At 59.8% G+C, this 16,432-nt stretch overlaps 1 protein-coding gene and 1 long non-coding RNA gene across 10 annotated transcripts in view; one reads left to right on the forward strand and one right to left on the reverse strand.

Annotated features, from left to right (window-relative positions):
• LOC123382506 overlaps positions 1-7,578 on the forward strand; it is an 8,770-nt gene extending 1,192 nt beyond the window's left edge. The window contains exons 2-3 of the long non-coding RNA XR_006590959.1: positions 795-6,134; positions 7,202-7,578. This is a non-coding gene — a long non-coding RNA (uncharacterized LOC123382506). The remainder of the gene's footprint in view (positions 1-794; positions 6,135-7,201) is intronic.
• WIZ (WIZ zinc finger) overlaps positions 1-15,372 on the reverse strand; it is a 26,277-nt gene extending 10,905 nt beyond the window's left edge. For 4 of the 9 annotated variants that reach the window (XM_023246674.2, XM_023246666.2, XM_023246668.2 and 1 more), the window contains exons 1-5: positions 15,219-15,372; positions 13,556-13,819; positions 8,548-8,620; positions 4,586-6,723; positions 3,065-3,388 (exon numbers count right to left, since the gene is read on the reverse strand). In XM_023246674.2, the coding sequence (XP_023102442.2) occupies positions 3,065-3,388; positions 4,586-6,723; positions 8,548-8,620; positions 13,556-13,760 (2,740 nt within the window). In that variant the 5' untranslated portion in view covers positions 13,761-13,819; positions 15,219-15,372. Of the gene's footprint in view, positions 1-189; positions 449-3,064; positions 3,389-4,585; positions 6,724-8,547; positions 8,621-13,555; positions 13,820-14,583; positions 14,896-15,218 lie in introns of those variants that run through there. The other 5 variants (XM_023246688.2, XM_023246679.2, XM_045047448.1 and 2 more) reach the window with 3 other exon arrangements.
• Positions 15,373-16,432: the final 1,060 nt, after the last annotated feature.

Consider the following 16,432-nt stretch of genomic DNA (forward strand, 5'->3'; position numbering starts at 1 on the left):
CGGAGAGTGTTTCTGAAGCCCGGGACACTGCGAGCTCCGACAGGAGGCCCGGGGCCCGCGCGACCGGAGGGCCTGGGGGGGGGAAGGGGGAGTCCCGCAGACTGGAAGGCGGGCATCGGGGGCGGCGGCAGGGGGCGGGCGGAACGCCGACTTTGCCCTCCCCGTACCCTCCCCGGCGCGGGCTCTTACCCGGCGCGGGCGCCGGCCCGGGCCCCGGCTCCGGCTCGGCCTTGGGCCCGTCCCGCGGCGGCGGCGGCGGCGGCGGGGGCGGGGGCGGCGGCGGCGGCGCGGGGAGGGCCGCGGGGCCCGGGCTCGGGGGGCTGGGCGGGGGCGCCCCAGCGGGCGCGCGCTCCCGGGCGCCCCCCGCGCGCGGCCCCGCCGCCGCCTTGCTCTCCGCTTTTGTCACTCGGCACTGGGCGGTGGAGGCGGCCATCTTGGCTCCGGCGCACGCGGGGCGGCCGCCCCAGGCGGGAGCAGCCGAGCGCCGAGCGCCGAGCGCCTCCGCCGAGCCCGCTCCGTTCCGCCCCGCCCCTCGGGGCGCACCCAGTGTGGCCGGCCGAGCGCCGAGCGCCGCGAGCGAAACACTTGTCCCGGGCCCAGCGGGCCGGCGGGGGGGATGGGGCCGGACCCTCAGGGAGCCGCCTGCACACCGGCTCGCGGAGGCACACAAGCCGCGCTCGGCGCGGCTGCCAACTGCACCCCTGGCCTGGACGGGCTGGGACACTCTTCCCCAACCCTGGACATTCCTAAGGCTAGAATGGGAATCCTCGGGCCACGAGCATTTGCCTTAACAGCATTCAGGCTCCTGGAGCCCCGACACCTGGAGCTAGAAACTGCGCCGGGACCCTGTTCCTTTCCCTATCCTGGAAGACTGCCCTCCGTGTCGGAGATCCTGGAAGACACCTGATCCCAACTACGAGGATCCCACAACATCATCCTGGTATCCAAATGTCCCCGCCCCAGCCCCTCCGGCGCCGTCCCGCAATCCTACGGAACTCCCCACACGACCGCCGGCACCTCATTCCAGGCACAACCTGCTTCTCCCCAACACCAAACCGATCGCCCCTAGCTGGTCCCTGACAGCTGGGTGGGGCCAGAATCTGACCGTTGTCCCGCCCCCAACCTGGCACCCGCCCCCTACGGCTCACTTAGGTGGGAGATGCTTCTAAGAACAACTGTGCAGGGCAGGGCGGGTGCCAGGACCTAGCCTTAATCTTGGGCATCCTTCCTCAAGGCAAGACTTCCAGGATCTTCTGAATCACTCATTAACAGCCCTCCTGCTCACCAGGTGTTAACTGGAAGACTGATCAGGGCCTCCCCTCCTACGGACAAGGCTAGGGCAGTACCAGACTGAATCCTGGCACCCCAATGGCTTGGCCGGATCCATCAGCACATAACTAGGGGCTGGCACATTGGTCTTCTCGTAGAAACAAGTTGACCAAAGCTGAACCTGACTGCTGAGCACATGCTACCATCCCTGGGTGGCCTGACCCAGGTACCAAGTAAGGAGTGTGAGCCTGACATTCAGGCCTCTACCCGAGTGACAGAAAAAGAAGGCAGCGGGGCTGGAACTTACAAACTACCTCCTGTGCCTCCCAGTCAACCTCAGAGCCAGCTCCACTTCTCAGCCACCCCTGAGAAACCACAAACCTAGCCAGGTGTGTGAGCTGAATGCCTGGGGACAGCCTTCAGCAGAGGCAAGAAGCCTGAGGTCACATCCCTACAGTCTCTTTCGAAACTGTGACCTCCACCAACCACTATGCCCTTTCTGTGCCTTAGTCTCCTTATCCAAGGAGGAGAGGGGCTTTGATAGTGCCACCCTCCACTTTGCAGACCCTCAGGTCTCCTTCGCCAGTAAGGGGGCTTACAGATGAGTCTAGTGGAGGTCAGAGTACAGATCTAGGTAGGACCCTGGCAGCTGCAGGTAGGAGAAACAGAAGGAAACTCAGTCCCAAGCAGCCCCTGGACAGTTCCCCCTGTTCAGGGACCTCCTGCATTCCCCAGAGCCCACCTATTCCTCACTGCCCAGTTCTCTGCTTCGAGATTCAGTAACGGCTCCCACAAAGTCAGCCTTTGCAAGGCTGGGGCCTTCACCTTTCTGCCCCCTCAGTGGTGCCCATTCCCAGGCTCCTTCACCAAAATATTACTTCTGGATTTCCCAAGCCATCCTCCCCTGGAGAGACCACCGAACATGGTTCAGAAGTCTCACTCTGTTGCTTTGTGGCTGTGTGGCAAAGCAGAGGACCCACAGTCTCTTTCTCCGTAAAACCAGAACACAACAATCCTTAGCTGCACTGAATTGTTTTGAGGCATAAATAGGATGAAACTTTAGTATACACAAGCACTCAAGTTACGGGAGGGGTTATAAATGCTGCCGGACAAAGTAGGCACCAACGAAAATCTAGAAAGTGGACTCTAGATCGGCAGTTGTCTGAGCGAATTGCAACTAACCTTGCACTAGCCACATTTCAAGTGCTCAACAGCCATAGGTGGCCAGTGGTGGCCTATAGAACACGTATCTTAGAGAACCTTTCCATCTCAGAAAGTTCTATCGGAAAGCACTGCTCTAGATAGAAGACGTTTTTAAGACCAAGAATGGTAGAGCCTGACTTGTCTAGGGTTTCAAATCCCAGCTCTGCCACTTCTGTGTGTCCCTGGGCAAATTAATGAATTTCGTTGTGCCTCAGTTTCCTTATCTGTAAAATGGGGATTATAATAACACCAGCCTTATATCGTTGTTGTCAGGATATAAATAAGTTTGTGTTTGTAAAGTGCTTAGAACCTATCTGGTTCCTAGTAAGAGCTGAATAAGCATGCATTAAAGTCACTGTCAGGCAGGGCAGGGACTAACTGGATCCAGAAGCAGCCCTGGCCCAGCCCCTGAGTAAAAGAGAAATAACCCCTACGTGGCAGGGCAGTTGTGAGGACAGTTGTCAACATACTTTGAAAAGTGACTTGAAACCCTCCCAGGAAAGCAGAGTGGCTGACCCCCTCCTACCCCCCATCTCTCTGGGCCCCTGAGGAGGGTCAGGGCCCCAACCCCCTCTGCACCCTCTCCCCTTACCATCTCCGTAGGCTGGCCCAGGGTCCTCAGCCCAGGTGGGTGGAAAGGGCACTGCAAGAGGTAAACGGGGCCGGCGGGAGGTCAGGAAGCCGCTAGGCGACCCCCCAGGCTCGCAGCCCAGGGGGCTGGGGGGCCGCTCAGCAGCCGAGGTGGCCAGCAGCTCTTGCAGGATGTTGATGGGTGACACGGTGAGCTCCCAGTTAGTGATGCCAAAGTCACGCAGGTGGGCCCGGGCATGGCTGGAGAGGCCGGCCCGGGTGTCGAAGCCAGCCCCACAGAAGTCACAGCGCATCAGGCTGAAGGTGCCTGGGTCGAAGTTAGCCACTGTGGAGGGAGAGAGGACATGGGCTGCCTGGAGGGGTGACTCTCTGGCCCCAGCCATCCCCGTTCCCAGGGGTTCTCACCCTCCACCCCCCACCCTCCACAGATCACACAGCCAGTGCCATCCCTGACCCAGGACACCTCCCTTTCCCATTCACATTCCTGCCTGTGTGAGCTCACACATCCTCCCGCAACTCCTGCTCCAAGAAGCCTTATGTGCCTGGCCTTCCAGATTTCCCCCTACTTAGCTCTCGCATCAGGGGCTCCACCCTCAGAAACTTCTCTAGTTGTGGATTTGCAATCTTTTGGGTGAACGTTCGATTAAGAGCCTTCTCGTGTCTACAGTACATGCCTATTTTTGCTCACTGTCACTCCAGTGCTGTCAGTTAAATCTTTGTTGAATGAAGAAATGGCCAAATGGATGGGATCCCCTCCCCTGGGAGTCTGCTTGCCCCCCCCCCCCGCCCACAACAGCCCCAGGCAGAGTCAGGGACCTCCTCTCAGCTTCCCCAGCCCCTGGCTTTCCCCATCACAGCCCTGGTCACTCACCACCATACCTGCCTGGTTTTGTGGCTGCCTGCCCCCTGACCCTGACCCCCAGTGTACGCGTACACATGCACGCATGCGCACACACGCTCTCAAACACCACACCAGCACCTCCCCCAAGTGGGATCCACGTTCGCCAGCGTCAGAAGCACCCAGGGCAATCCTGTTGGAGACAGATCTCCAGAATCAGAACCCTGGTCCTGGGAATCTGCATAGCTCACAGGCTGCCCTGGGGTTTCTGAGGCCGGCCAGGTCCCACACTCCTATTACTGGGCCGGGAACTCCAAGAGAGCAGGGACTGCTATTTCCTTCCCTGCTGTGCCCCCAAATGCCCGGAACAGAGGGGACCTCTCTCAATAAATATTCGCTGAGTGAAGACATTAGTGAAATTCCCTGCCTGGGGCTGCCTCCTCTGCCCATACTCCTTCCTCCAGCTGCTGGAAGGGCCAGGGCATCGGGGCGTCCCCACACCTCCACCGATGCAGTGGCCTTTGCCGTGGCTCCCGGTCTTCCAGAAGGGGAGGCCCTGACTTCCCCCTGCTTGGCGCTATGGGAGGACTTAGAGTGAGGGTTGCTCGGTTCAGAGCTCAGCTGCCCAGCTGCACGTCTCGCGGGCCTCGGAGGGAGGTGGGTGCTAGAGCGAAGCCGCCCTACCTTTTTTCTTCTTCTTCTGGAAGGAGAACCTGCGCTCAATGGCCTTCACCTCCTCGGCAGAGATGAAATGCCGCACATTGTAGCTGACGCCCACACGGTTCAGGTGGCCCCGGACGTGGTTGGCCAAGCCGATACCGTTGTGGAAGCGATCCGGGCAGTAGGGGCACTTCCGCTCCTCGTGCTTCAGTGCCACCGCCGGGTCCCCATCCAAGAGTGCGTCCAGCCCCAGCGGGCTGCCCAGTGGCGCGTCCAGGAGCAAGAAGTCCAGGGGGTGAGTGGCCCCCAGCCCCAGCTCCTCGGGCTGCAGCCGTGGGGGCACCCGGGTTGCTGCAGCCATGACCTGTGGCCCCAGCTTTGCCACCAGCACAACGGGCACCATCCCTCGGAGCTGCTGCCGCTGTGCCCGAGAGGCCTCAGCTGCCCTCAGAGCTTTTCGGAAAGTCCGCTTCAGGTCCAGGGCCAGTTGTGGGATGAGGCCAGGGGAAGCTAGGGGTGGAAAGACCCCATTTTCAGGGGAAAAGTCCATTTCCGAGGCCAGCAGTATGTCTTCCTCCTCCTCTTCGCTCCAAGGGTGTCTCCGGTCCCCCAGCTGGCCTGGGAGCCCCTGCGGGTGGACCACGCTCTTGTTTCTACCGGGATGTAAGGAGTAGGGGGCAGATGCGAGAGGTGAGGGGAAGGCTGGCCTTCCCAGGGGCCTCTGATCTGAGCCGCGCAGAAGTGGCTTTGACAGTGGGAAATCCCTCATGCCTAGCTGCTGGCAGCCTGGGCCAAAGGCCAGGCTGGGGTCATATCCAGCAGGGTTCTCCTGCCACGTGGGGGCCAAGAGCGGCTCAGCTTTGCCAAAGTAGTCCTCCGCAGCATCAGGGAAGCGGGCATATGCCTCCTGGCTGGTGCCCGGCTGGCTGGCAGGGTCCTCCTCAAAAGCCTCGGCATCCTCCTCCCAGTGGGGGTGGGCATGCGCAAGCCTCATGTGCTCCCTGAGCAGGCTCTCGCTGGGCGCGGGGAAGCCACAGAAAACGCAGCCACTGAGCCCCGAGGAGCCTCGGTAGGGTCGATAGGCGAGGGCGGTGGCATCAGGGCCCGGGCTGCCGGCCCCGCTGCCGCCCCCAAAGGGCTCCCTGGCGGGCTGGCCCGGGAGCTCACGCACGTGCAGCTTGGCATGCTGCACAAAGGCCTTGGAGGAATTGGTGCCAAAGATGCACTTGGGGCACTGCAGCCGTGCCTCCCGGCCCTCATCGCCCGGGACCTGCTTCAGTTTCTGGATCTCTTCAATGATCTTCTCCCGGGAGGCCTGGTGCAGCTGGCGGTGCTGCTCCAGGGCGCTGGGGTCCGCAAAGGCCCAGCCACACTCTCCACAGGCCAGCGGGGCCAAGTCGGCGGGGGGCTCCTGGCCCGGGGCTCGGCGGTGCTGGCTCATGTGCTCCAGAAGGTGCTCCTTCTGCTTAAAGTAGATGCTGCACTCGATGCACGGGAACACGGCCGGCTCCTCGTCCTCGTCCTCATCTGGGCTGGCCACCCCCTTGGCCACCTCCTCCAGCAGCTCGCACAGGTAGGGCCCCGTCCGGACCGGGGGCAGCAGCGGCTGCAGCCGCTCCACGGACGCCTCCGAGTTCACTGTCCAGGTCTGCGTGGCCACCTCCGAGGCTGACCTGGGCAGGCCCCAGTCGGATGGCTGGGCCAGCCCTTCAAGGTCTGCCAGGTGCTCCCTAGGGTCCACCACTGTCACATCCAATGACTTAGCGCTATCTTCTACTGGCACGAGCACCGTCCTGAAGGAGGTGAGGGGCAGGGGCTGGGGTGGCAGGTCCCGGTGCAGCCCTGCATCCTGGGATGGGGCCTGCTCATCTGTGTCCCGGAGCCAGTCGAACCTGGGGTGGCCCCGGGGGGCCTTCTCCAAGAGCTTCGGTTCACCCTGATGGTGCAAGAACCTTCTAGAGCCCTCGAGCTCAATGTGGGGTTTCATGGTTCTCACAATGACCGAGTCCTCGAACCTCTGCTCAGATGTGAGGCCCTCCCTGGCTTCCTGGACCAGGGGGTGCTCCCAGGTCCCCTGGCCATCAGGGGGGCCAGGGAAGTGGCCCAGGAGGTGGGGTGGTGGGGAGCCCGGCTGGAAGTCCAGGCTGCCTCCATCCCAGCAACTGCAAGGAAGTGCCAATTGGGACAGGTTAGCCATGGGACTCAGTCTCCCTTCCTTGGGCAGGGGAGGGGATCCTCGTAGGCTCTGAGACAAGCCCCAGAGACCCAGCCCAAGGGCAACCTCAGAGGGGCCGGGAACATGGAGGTGAGGGTGGGGAGGTATGGGGAGTGCGGGTGGCGCATCCAGAGCTGTTAGACCAGAAAACACATCCAGCTCCCAGGCTGCACCTGTCTATATAGCCCAGCCCCATTGCATGGTGGGAGAGTGTACAGGGTCTATCAGGGGTCACACCAGGGTCACAAGGCATGTCCTCAAGTCTGGTGGCACAGTCAACTCTCATCTGTCCCCCAGGAGGGCCCAAGGCTCTGATCTGTGCCCCCAAACTGGGGTGATTTAGTTCATCTAGTCTCACCTCTCCAGCAAATTTGGTGCAACTCTGTGGCGTAAACAACTCAAGGGAATGCACTTTTCCCCTGCAGCTCCCTTCTAGGAAGGGTGGAGTCAGGAATGGTGGAAGGATCCTGCTCAGCCTCTAGCCCCAAGGACCCTGGCCTTCTTTGGGGGAAGGGGGAAGGCGAAGCAACCTCACCGGGCCTCAGTTTTCCAATCCTACAAATGGGGACGAGTCCCAAAAACCAGGAGCCTCTGTGTCCTTATGCAGCACCTAAAGAGCTTTCTCATATCCATAATCAAAGGAAAGTTTACATGAGGTATGTGCTCATTTAAATAATCACAGCTGTGGGGCGCCTGGGTGGCTTGGTTGGTTAAGCACCCGACTTTGGCTCAGGTCATGATCTTGCAGTTGGTGGGTTCGAGCCCCGTGTCAGACTCTGTGCTGACAGCTCAGAGCCTGGAGCCTGGAGCCTGCTTCGGATTCTGTGTCTCCCTCTCTCTCTGCCCCTCCCCCACTCACGCTCCATCTCTCTCTGTCTCTCAAAAATGAATAAATGTTAAAAAAAAAATTTGTTGTAAACAATCACAGCTACGATCCTTCAAATGGGGGCCTTGACCCCGTGAAGTGTAAGGAGAGGAGGACACAGCTCAGTGCTGGGGGGAATGCTTTGCTTCACCAGATGCCTGGCTCCTGGTGAGCCCACAGCCAACATGGGTTCTTCTTATCACTGTCCCTGATAAATCTCCCTTCATTTTCAGGACCCTGCCTCCAAGAGGGGCTATCGATCGTGTCCACCAAACAGGTGAACACATGGCTCCACCAAGAGGCTGAGCGGAAAGCAGGGGGTTACCTCTCTCAGCCCCATCGGTGACATGTGATACTAACAGGACCATCCCCCCAGGGCCATGGCAAAGATTCAGTGGGGTAAACCTGTGCCAAAGCTATCATTTAACCCGGTACAACTATTATTTGCATATTAGCACCCACCAAGACTTAATACAGGGTCCCTGCTGTCACCACTGCTGTCACTTCCTGCTCCTGTCCCACCTCCCTTGGGTCCTCAAGGCCAGCTTGTGAGATGCATCTTAGGGACTCTATTTTGCAGATGGGGAAACTGAGGCTTAGAGAGGCCTGGCATCAGGCTAAGGGCCACCTGGCAGAGACAGGACTCCAAGGGTCTAACCTTCAGGCTCCTGTCCCTCTGGCCCTGCTCCTGGCAGGGATAATGAGAGTTGACTGTCTGTGTTCATCCCAGTCTTCCCCACCCCCTGCACATGCCCAGGGGCTTGTCTGCCGGGAGCCACCTCCTCCTGCCTGGCCTCCTGATTCCCTCCTTTCCCCTTCTCACTCCCCAGGGGGCTTCTTTTGGGCCTAGGCACATCCTGCTTGCCCCCCTGCCCTCCCTGACGTCAGGGCCAGCGTGGCACTCACCAGCTGCTGATCCGATGGGTGGCGGAGGTGGCACGGGGGAGGGCTTCGCTGAGGCCGGGATGGGGCTGCCCGTCTGCAACAGAGAGGGGAGACCCTGAGGGGCTGGGGTCCCCCTGGCCGGGGTCCTTCACAACACCCCAGCTCCGGGAGCCCTGCCGGGCACCTCGGAAGGGCCTAGCCGGCTCCCCACCCCTCTCCCCTGAGAGGCCTTTGGCCTCTGCACTCCTGAGCCTTGAAAGGGGTTTCTTTGGAAGAGCCTCTTGGGTCACCCACGGGGTGTCCTGCCTTTAACCCGCCTCTCTTTGCCCCCACCCAGCAACCAGGGTGATTTTTAAAAATCACACCCTGGTTAAAACTCACCTGACCTCTCATCATACCTATAATAAAAGCCAGATTCCCAGCCACTACCTGCAAAGCCCTGAGAGGTCGGACCTCCACAGCAGGTCTCTCCAGCCTCAGCTCCCTGTCTTTGACCTTCACTCACTCTGTCCTGACTCCTCTTGATGCTTCAAGCTCACCCAACCCTTTCTGGCCCCAGGGCCTTTGCATTGGCTATTTCTTCTGTCTGGAGAGTCCTTCCCTGGCCACTGACCAAAGTGAGCCCCTATGACTTTCTCTCTTGTCTCCTGTTTCATTTCTGTCTTTGAACTCTCTGAAATTGCCTTGTTCCACTATGGATGACTGCTTTCCCCGAGTCCCTGCAAACAGGTAAGCTCCCCCTGAGGGCAGGGACTTTTTCAGCCTCCTTCACTGCCGCATCCCAGTGCCTGGCACACAGCAAGTGTGCAACCAATACTTGCCAGTTGATGAGTGAGGAGCCCTAAGCCCGAGCTGCAAAGGGCCTATCCCTGCCTCCCAGGCCCCCTTCCAGGCCTCAGTCCTAGAATCAAATCCCCTCCTGGGACCCCTTACACAGATAGAGCCAACTCTCCATTATCCGCCTGTGGAGCCAACGCCTGGAACGACCACAGGAATCCTGGCCTGTGCCTCCTCTGCCCGCCGCACTCGCCTGACATGGGTGAACGTGCCAGTTGGGGTGCAGGCCAATTGCCTGGGCCAAGGTTAACACACGGGGGGAACTTGTGCCCCGTCCAGAGCCTGACAGATGCAATTGCTGGATTAACTTCAATTGGAGGATGGTCCAGGGCTAGCTCTTTGTCTGATCCCCCACGGTTCAATTTGCCCAGGAAATTGAGAGCTGACAGAAGCCAAAGAATTAAAAGTGCCATCAGGGATGATGTGGGGAATCAGAAAGTTGTGGTCACTGGCTGAGGGTCTTTCTGCTGAGCCTGAGAGAAGGGCTGTGACTGTCACACGGCCTCTGGAAGGGGAGGGTGGTGATGGGGGTACGTAAATTTGCATTTCTAGAGCAGTTTCTCAACTTCGGCACTATCCGCGTGTAGGGTCGGATGATTCTCTGTGTGGTGTCGGACACTGAGCGGCATCCCTGGCCTCTCCCCCCCCCGGGTGCCAGGAGCACCACCCACCCCCCCAGCCCCCAGCCCCTGGCCCTGCCATCACGACAACCAAAAATGTCTACAGACATTGCAAAAGGCCCCTTGCAGGCAGAACCACCCCCATTTGAGGACCCCTAGAGTAGACGGATGGGGAGCAGGGCCAGACCAGGGTTACACTCGACTGCAGGGGCCAGTGTCAGGGCGGAAGGATGAGGTGCATGTTGAAGGTGTGAGGGTTGGGAAAGCAAGGCCTGGACCAGCCAAGGGACAGAGATCTCAAAAAATGGGGTCTCTTGAGAACACAGGAGTCATAAATGTGAGCTACTCAGGGGAGGGCAAGCAATTCAGTGGCACCAAACCCCCGCACAGCCTAGAGGTGCAGGTCTGAGGGTGCGGGCATCCTGCTTCTGAGATTCTGGGACCCCAGCTCTGGAGATTCTGGGCGTCCCAGATTCGTTGATTCTGTGATTGGCGTTGTCTAAGGATTCCATGAGCCAGGGGGCTGTGTTGGCCTCTTTGAGCAGCTCCAGCGAGGCTCCTATTTTTAGTGGCAGCATTTTGGAGGAAGCAGGCCAAGCAGGGCCCCGTGTCCAAGACACCTGGGAGCTGGGGGGCTTGCCCAGAGGCCTCCATGGCCAGAGGGGATCCAGAAGTCCCTATAGGTCGGACGAGGTGCCCAGATGCAGCCCTTGGCAGTGGCCATGCCAAGGGGCCCTCATGGACTCCTGCTATCTTGGGGGTCCCCAACAGGGTTTGAAAATGAGAGAAGGAAAATGAGAAGGGTGTCCATTTGCAGCTTGAACCCCAAGCCAGGCAGCTTGGCAGAGTGACCATGAATCTAGACTTTGGAGGCAGACAGATCCAAGTTCAAGGCCCAGTGGTGACTGAAGGGCACACCTTTCCCACCTGTTTCCTCCTCTGTATAAAGGGAACAGCCAGCACCCATCTTGCAGGGCCAGCGACGGATGCCAAGGAGATCACACAGTACATGCTCCATCCAGAGAGGCGGCGGTGGGAGGAAGGAAGGGCTGTGAGGGTGCCTGGGACGGGGGTCGGGGTTGGCTTGGAGGTATCCCAGGTTGGAAGCTGGAGGCTGGACCCAGAGCTCACTCCATGCTCTGATTTCCTCCCCAGCCTGGGGCTCCACGCAAGGGCAGAAATAGTATGTCGTTCATTCCCTGGCCCCCGGTCCCAATGCCAGGCACGCACCAGACTCCCATCAATCCTTGTGGACCATCTCAGCCCCCTAAGCCTTGGCTGCACCCAGGAGGCCGAGGAGAGAGAGGCCAAACATCAGGCGGGGGCTGCAAGGACGCTGTGGGGGCTCCAAGTCAATAGGCATAATGGAGGACAGAGAAGGCAGTGGACGCATCCGTGTGCAGACAGAGAAGTTTGGAAGTAGCCACTCCAGGGGTACCTTTGGGGGGCTCCAAGGGCAGGGGCAGGGTGAGGGAAGGCCCAGGCTTCAGGGTGGAACAGCAGCCCCAGAGGCTGTTCCTATTTATAGACATCACAAGACTCCTAGGGCAGGTGCCCAAGCCAGGAAGGGGGGTCGAGCAGGCTGAGAGGACAGCAGGGGAGGCGCTGCATCCCAAGCCCAGGCCCTCATCTAACCTCCAGGCTGTGACCCGCCCCCCCCAACCAAGTCAAGCCACCCCTGCCCCAAGCCCCCATCCACTCAAGGACATCATTTAGGGTGGGCCTGGCCCCCTTTGGCAGCCACATCCCCCTCCTCTCCAGGGACATGCACTGGAGCCTGGCTGATTCCCTGGAGGGAGGGAGGACGCACCTACCTACTTACCTTCCCCCTCTCTTGCCAGACCTGGGGCTTCTGCCAGGTAGAGAACTGACCAGCTCCTCAGAAGCAGAGAGGATTCTGGGACCCCAGACCCTGTTTCCCTGGAGCTCTCATAAAATCAAGGTCTCAGGCCTGCCCTGGCCAGTTACATGCCGTGGAACATGGCTCTCCTTCTGTCTGGGTCTTGGTTATGAATGATCTAGAGGAGGCGATTGCTAAGGTTCCCTGAGCACTGATACTCTGCCCTCAGTCTCACCCTGTCCCCTGCTGTGTAACACCTTCAGTAGCTACCCATTACTTCCATGCCATTGCATATGTGGAGCCTGATGCCTAGATGGCCCCTGCCTGTCTGTTCCTCATCCAGGACTCCTGGATGGCCCCCAGGCTGGGCCTCACCCACTGTAGCCACAGCAACTATGTCATAACACCTGGTAGCTGGTTTGTCTCCCAGCCAGATGGCAGGGTTCATGAGTGTGAGGATGCTGTATGTGTGTGGCCCCAAGAAGGTGCTCAGTAAATATCTGAATATCATGAGCATTGCTAAGGGTGAGCTGGGGGCAGGTCCAGGATGCCTTGACACAGCGTGGTGGTTAAAGACCAGGGCTGTCAAGCCAGGTTACTGCCAGCTGTGGGATCATGGGCAACTAATTTAACCCCTCAGGGTCTAAGACTTCCCATCTCGAACATGGGATGATAATAATTGAGGCTACCCCACAGGAATCTGTTAAGAATGACATGAGATGATCACATAAAGGGCTTGGCATGTAGGAAACTCCTAATAAGGTACCCGGAGGTTCCTGGAAACCAAGGCCTGTAGGGCAGGCCAAGGAGATGAAGGGAGACATCTGGTGCATCAGCCTGCACTGCCCCCATCACTCTGCTGCTCCTGCCTGGTCCTTGAACACACCAGGCTCCACCTCACCACAGGACCTTTGCGCCTGCTGTTTCCCCCACCTGGCTTGTCCTTCCCACCATTCTTTCAATGCTCCATTCAAATTCCACCCACTCAGGGAGGTTTCCCAGGTCCTCCGGGCATGATCCTAGCACTCTATGTAAAACCTTTACGGCACCTGTTACTACCTGCCCTCACGTTATTTATATAGTTGCTTATTGCCTGTCTCTAGGAGGTCAGGCCTCTTGTAGGAAGGGAGTTTTGCCTCTTTTGTTCATGGCTGTATCCCCAGCACCTAGAAAACATCCTGACACCATAGTAGTTGCTGAGTATTTAATGAATGAATAACAAATCTGGAGGTGAGGACAGTATGAGACCCCCTTCTGCTGGGTAAACTGAGGCACAAAGGGGTAGCTGGTGTCCCTGACTAGCCAGTCTCTCCCCGGCCACTAGAGGGCACAAGCTGTTTTAACCTGTGGCTCAGGAGCAGGACTCACCGACAGTGTAGCAAGAGGGAGGTGGAACAGACTGATGGGACTGGGGTACACCTGGGGAACAAGTGGGCTGCTCAGGGTGCTAAGCTGTGCACTTGTATCCAATTAACGAGCTCAGAAGAGGGAACCAGGCCGACCCGAGTTCAAGCCCCAGCTCCTTGCCACCCCCTGTGGGGGGAGGGCATTCATCAGGTCTGTTTTCACAACCATAAAATGGGAAAACAAGCAGAGCACAAAGAGAAGGCTCCGGACCCAAGCAGAATCAGAATCCCATCCCAACCCCTGCTGGGCTGGGTGACCTAGCCCTCTCTGAACCTCAGGGACCAGGCTGGATGCTCCCCCAGGGCCGCAGGGCCCACTCTCTTACCAGAAATGCCACTTCTGCCATCCAGAATGTCTCGGGGTCCCTCCTTGGTGACAGGCAGGTAATGGGTGGACCGGAAGATGCCACCTTCCCCCTCAGCAGCCTCGGCCCCACCTTCGATGTCTTCCCTCGGTGCTGGGCCGGGCAGTCTCTCGGGGCCACGAGGACGATCTGGGGCGGCCAGGCCGCCTGCCAGGGGCCCATCCATGGATGCTGTCTGCCTGGCTCCACTCAATTGCTGGTCTGGCTCAGCAAGGCATTGTAAGTCTGGGGGCAGAGAGACAGGTGCTCAGGAGAGGTGAGAAAGGGATGCTGCCTTAGTTTCTCCTACCTCGAAGTTCCAGTCCTCACCCTTGCTACTCAGTGCCTCAGTTTCCCTCCCAGCCCAGGAGAGCTAAGTAAATGGTGCTGAGGCCCTGTCCATATGCATTGTAACCCAGATGGCCCCTATCTTCCGTATGACTCAGTCTCCCCACGGGTAACTCCTCTTTACACAGCTCCTGCACTGTGCTGCCTCAGTTTACCCCATTTTTTACACATGCAAATTCATGGACCTTGTTTTCTTCCAGCATTCATCCTATCACTTCTCCCAGATGCCTCCTCTCACTCATGCTCTACTGCACTTTCCCCAATTGTGCCCTCACTTCCATGTACATGCAGATCCTCTGTCCCTGCTTTAGCATGGATCCCAGCCACTTCTACACCCTGATCCTATACATTATCTCAAGTGCTCCCATCATTACCTCTGCACTTTTCCCACACTCTGACCCCTATCCTCGAAGGACCTTAGGGTTCTCCAGCATTAACCCTTCACCCTCACCCACAGCCTTAAGTGACCCCAGCATTAACCCCTTCTCTTCTCCCCAACACTCCCTCATGCATACCCAGCCTGGGCTTCTTCATCCCACCCTCCCAAGATTTCTCTAGTCTGCGGACAAAAACGACGGATGGGGCTCCTGGTCCAGAAATGAGGACCCTGGGGAGGCCGAGTGTGTGAGGGGGTGGGTGCTGTCCTCTCCACCTATAAATACCTTCAAGGTAACGGCGGAAAGTGAAGGGCAGGAATGAGGCGCCCTCCCCAGGGAGATGGTGGGGAGGCCGGGCCCAGGCAACCGGGGCGGGGCCCGGGCTCCAGGCCTGGCTGCAGGCGCTGCCCTCGGGGGCCTGGGGGCTCCCAGGGGGCCAGTCCGTGGCCTGGCAGTCGTGGCGGGGGTCCCTGCCCAGGCCCAGAGGAAGCACCTGCGGGTGCCCACCGGGTGGGCACTGCCCGCGGGGAACAGGCGGGACCGCAACTTCGGAGCACTTTGGCAGCGTGGGAAGGGGCCTCCCGCCTGGACGCCCCCCGGGGGTCGCAGGGGTGGGGGCGGCGCCGCGCCAGCGCACCCCTCGTTGGGTCAGGGTCCGGGAGACGCTCCCTCCGCCCGTGCACTTCGGGGCGGGAGACCCCGTGGGACGCGCCGAGGTGGGGGGGGGGACACCTGCCCCAAGACCCCCGCTCCTCCCCCCCACCAGAACGGCCCCGCCCCCGACCAGGCCCCGCCCCTGCAGGCCCCGCCCCCGCCCCCCGCCCCGGGGGGTCCCGCCTGTCCCGGCCCGGCCCTGGCCTCCCCCTCCCCGCTCCGGCTCCGCCCCGCCCGCGGGCTCCCCAGGCCGGGCCGGGCCTCACCGGGGAGGCGGCGCCGCCGGCCAGGCGCCGGGGTTCGAAGCTTCCCTCCTCGGTGCGGCCGTCGCTGCCGCTACCGCCGCTGCCGCTCCCGGTGCCGGTGCCGCGGCCTCCGCAGCCGCCGCCGCCTCCACCGCTCGGGGGACATTGTCCCTTTAAATCGCTCCCCCCGCCGCCCCGCCCCCCCGGCGCGCCGCCGTGACCTCAGCGCGACAGCCCCGCCGCGCCGCCATGATGGGGAGGTCCAGGCCCCCCCCTTCCCCCCCCCCGTGCCGCCCGGGGGGGGGGGGCGGTCAGCGGGCGCGCCGCCATGTTGGGAGTGGCCAGGCGGGTCACACTTAAAGGGCCCGCGCGGCCTGAGAGTCCAGGGAGAGGGTCTGTTTCCATGACAACACACTTGTCCCCCTGCCCCCAATAGCTTCTCATCACCCTACTGGTTCTTCCAATGCTAGGCCTGCTAATAGCAGCAGAAGAGTGAGGAGAGGGCAGAGAAGTTCCCCCATGAGTCATTTATAGGTCACTGAGAACTCCACCCAGCCAATCCTTACCCTTCAGTCCCTTGCCCCCAGTCAGCTACCTTCCAACCACAAGCCTTCTCCCTCCTTTCCCATTATCCACGCTGGACTTCAGCGCCTCCATGCCCCTAGAGCTGCCCTAGGTCCCCAATATTAAGCCCCTTTTCTCCATCCAACCCCAAGGATCACAGCCTCCAGAACTACCCCATTGTGAATACATAAGAAGTCTGTGGCCTTCTCCCATGAACCACCTATCCACACGTTCAACCACCCATTCATCTCCCCACTCATTCATCCACACACTCAACCAATCAACCACTCATCTATCCATTCAATCAACTAACCATCTATCCACCCATCCATCTAAACACCCACTCAAACCACCCATTCACTTCCCATCTACCCACTCATCCATCCACCACTCAACCAACATCTGGTCCTGTGAGCCAGCTAGCCACCCACCCAAATCCCCACAACCCATCTGAACACCCACTGAGTCCACCCATCCACATCCCATCTATCTGCCCAGCCACCCACCACACAAGTAAATACTTACTTATCCATACAACCAAGCAAGCATCCACCTATCCCTGCACACACCCTTTCACCCAGCCATGCAGACATCCATCTTTCAGTTGCACATTTACTTGCCTCCTCCGCTAGAGTGTAAGCTCCATGAGGACAGGAGTCCCATCTGCCTTG

Source organism: Felis catus, chromosome A2 (assembly GCF_018350175.1).
Source record: "Felis catus isolate Fca126 chromosome A2, F.catus_Fca126_mat1.0, whole genome shotgun sequence".
NCBI classification, from domain to species: Eukaryota; Metazoa; Chordata; class Mammalia; order Carnivora; family Felidae; genus Felis; species Felis catus.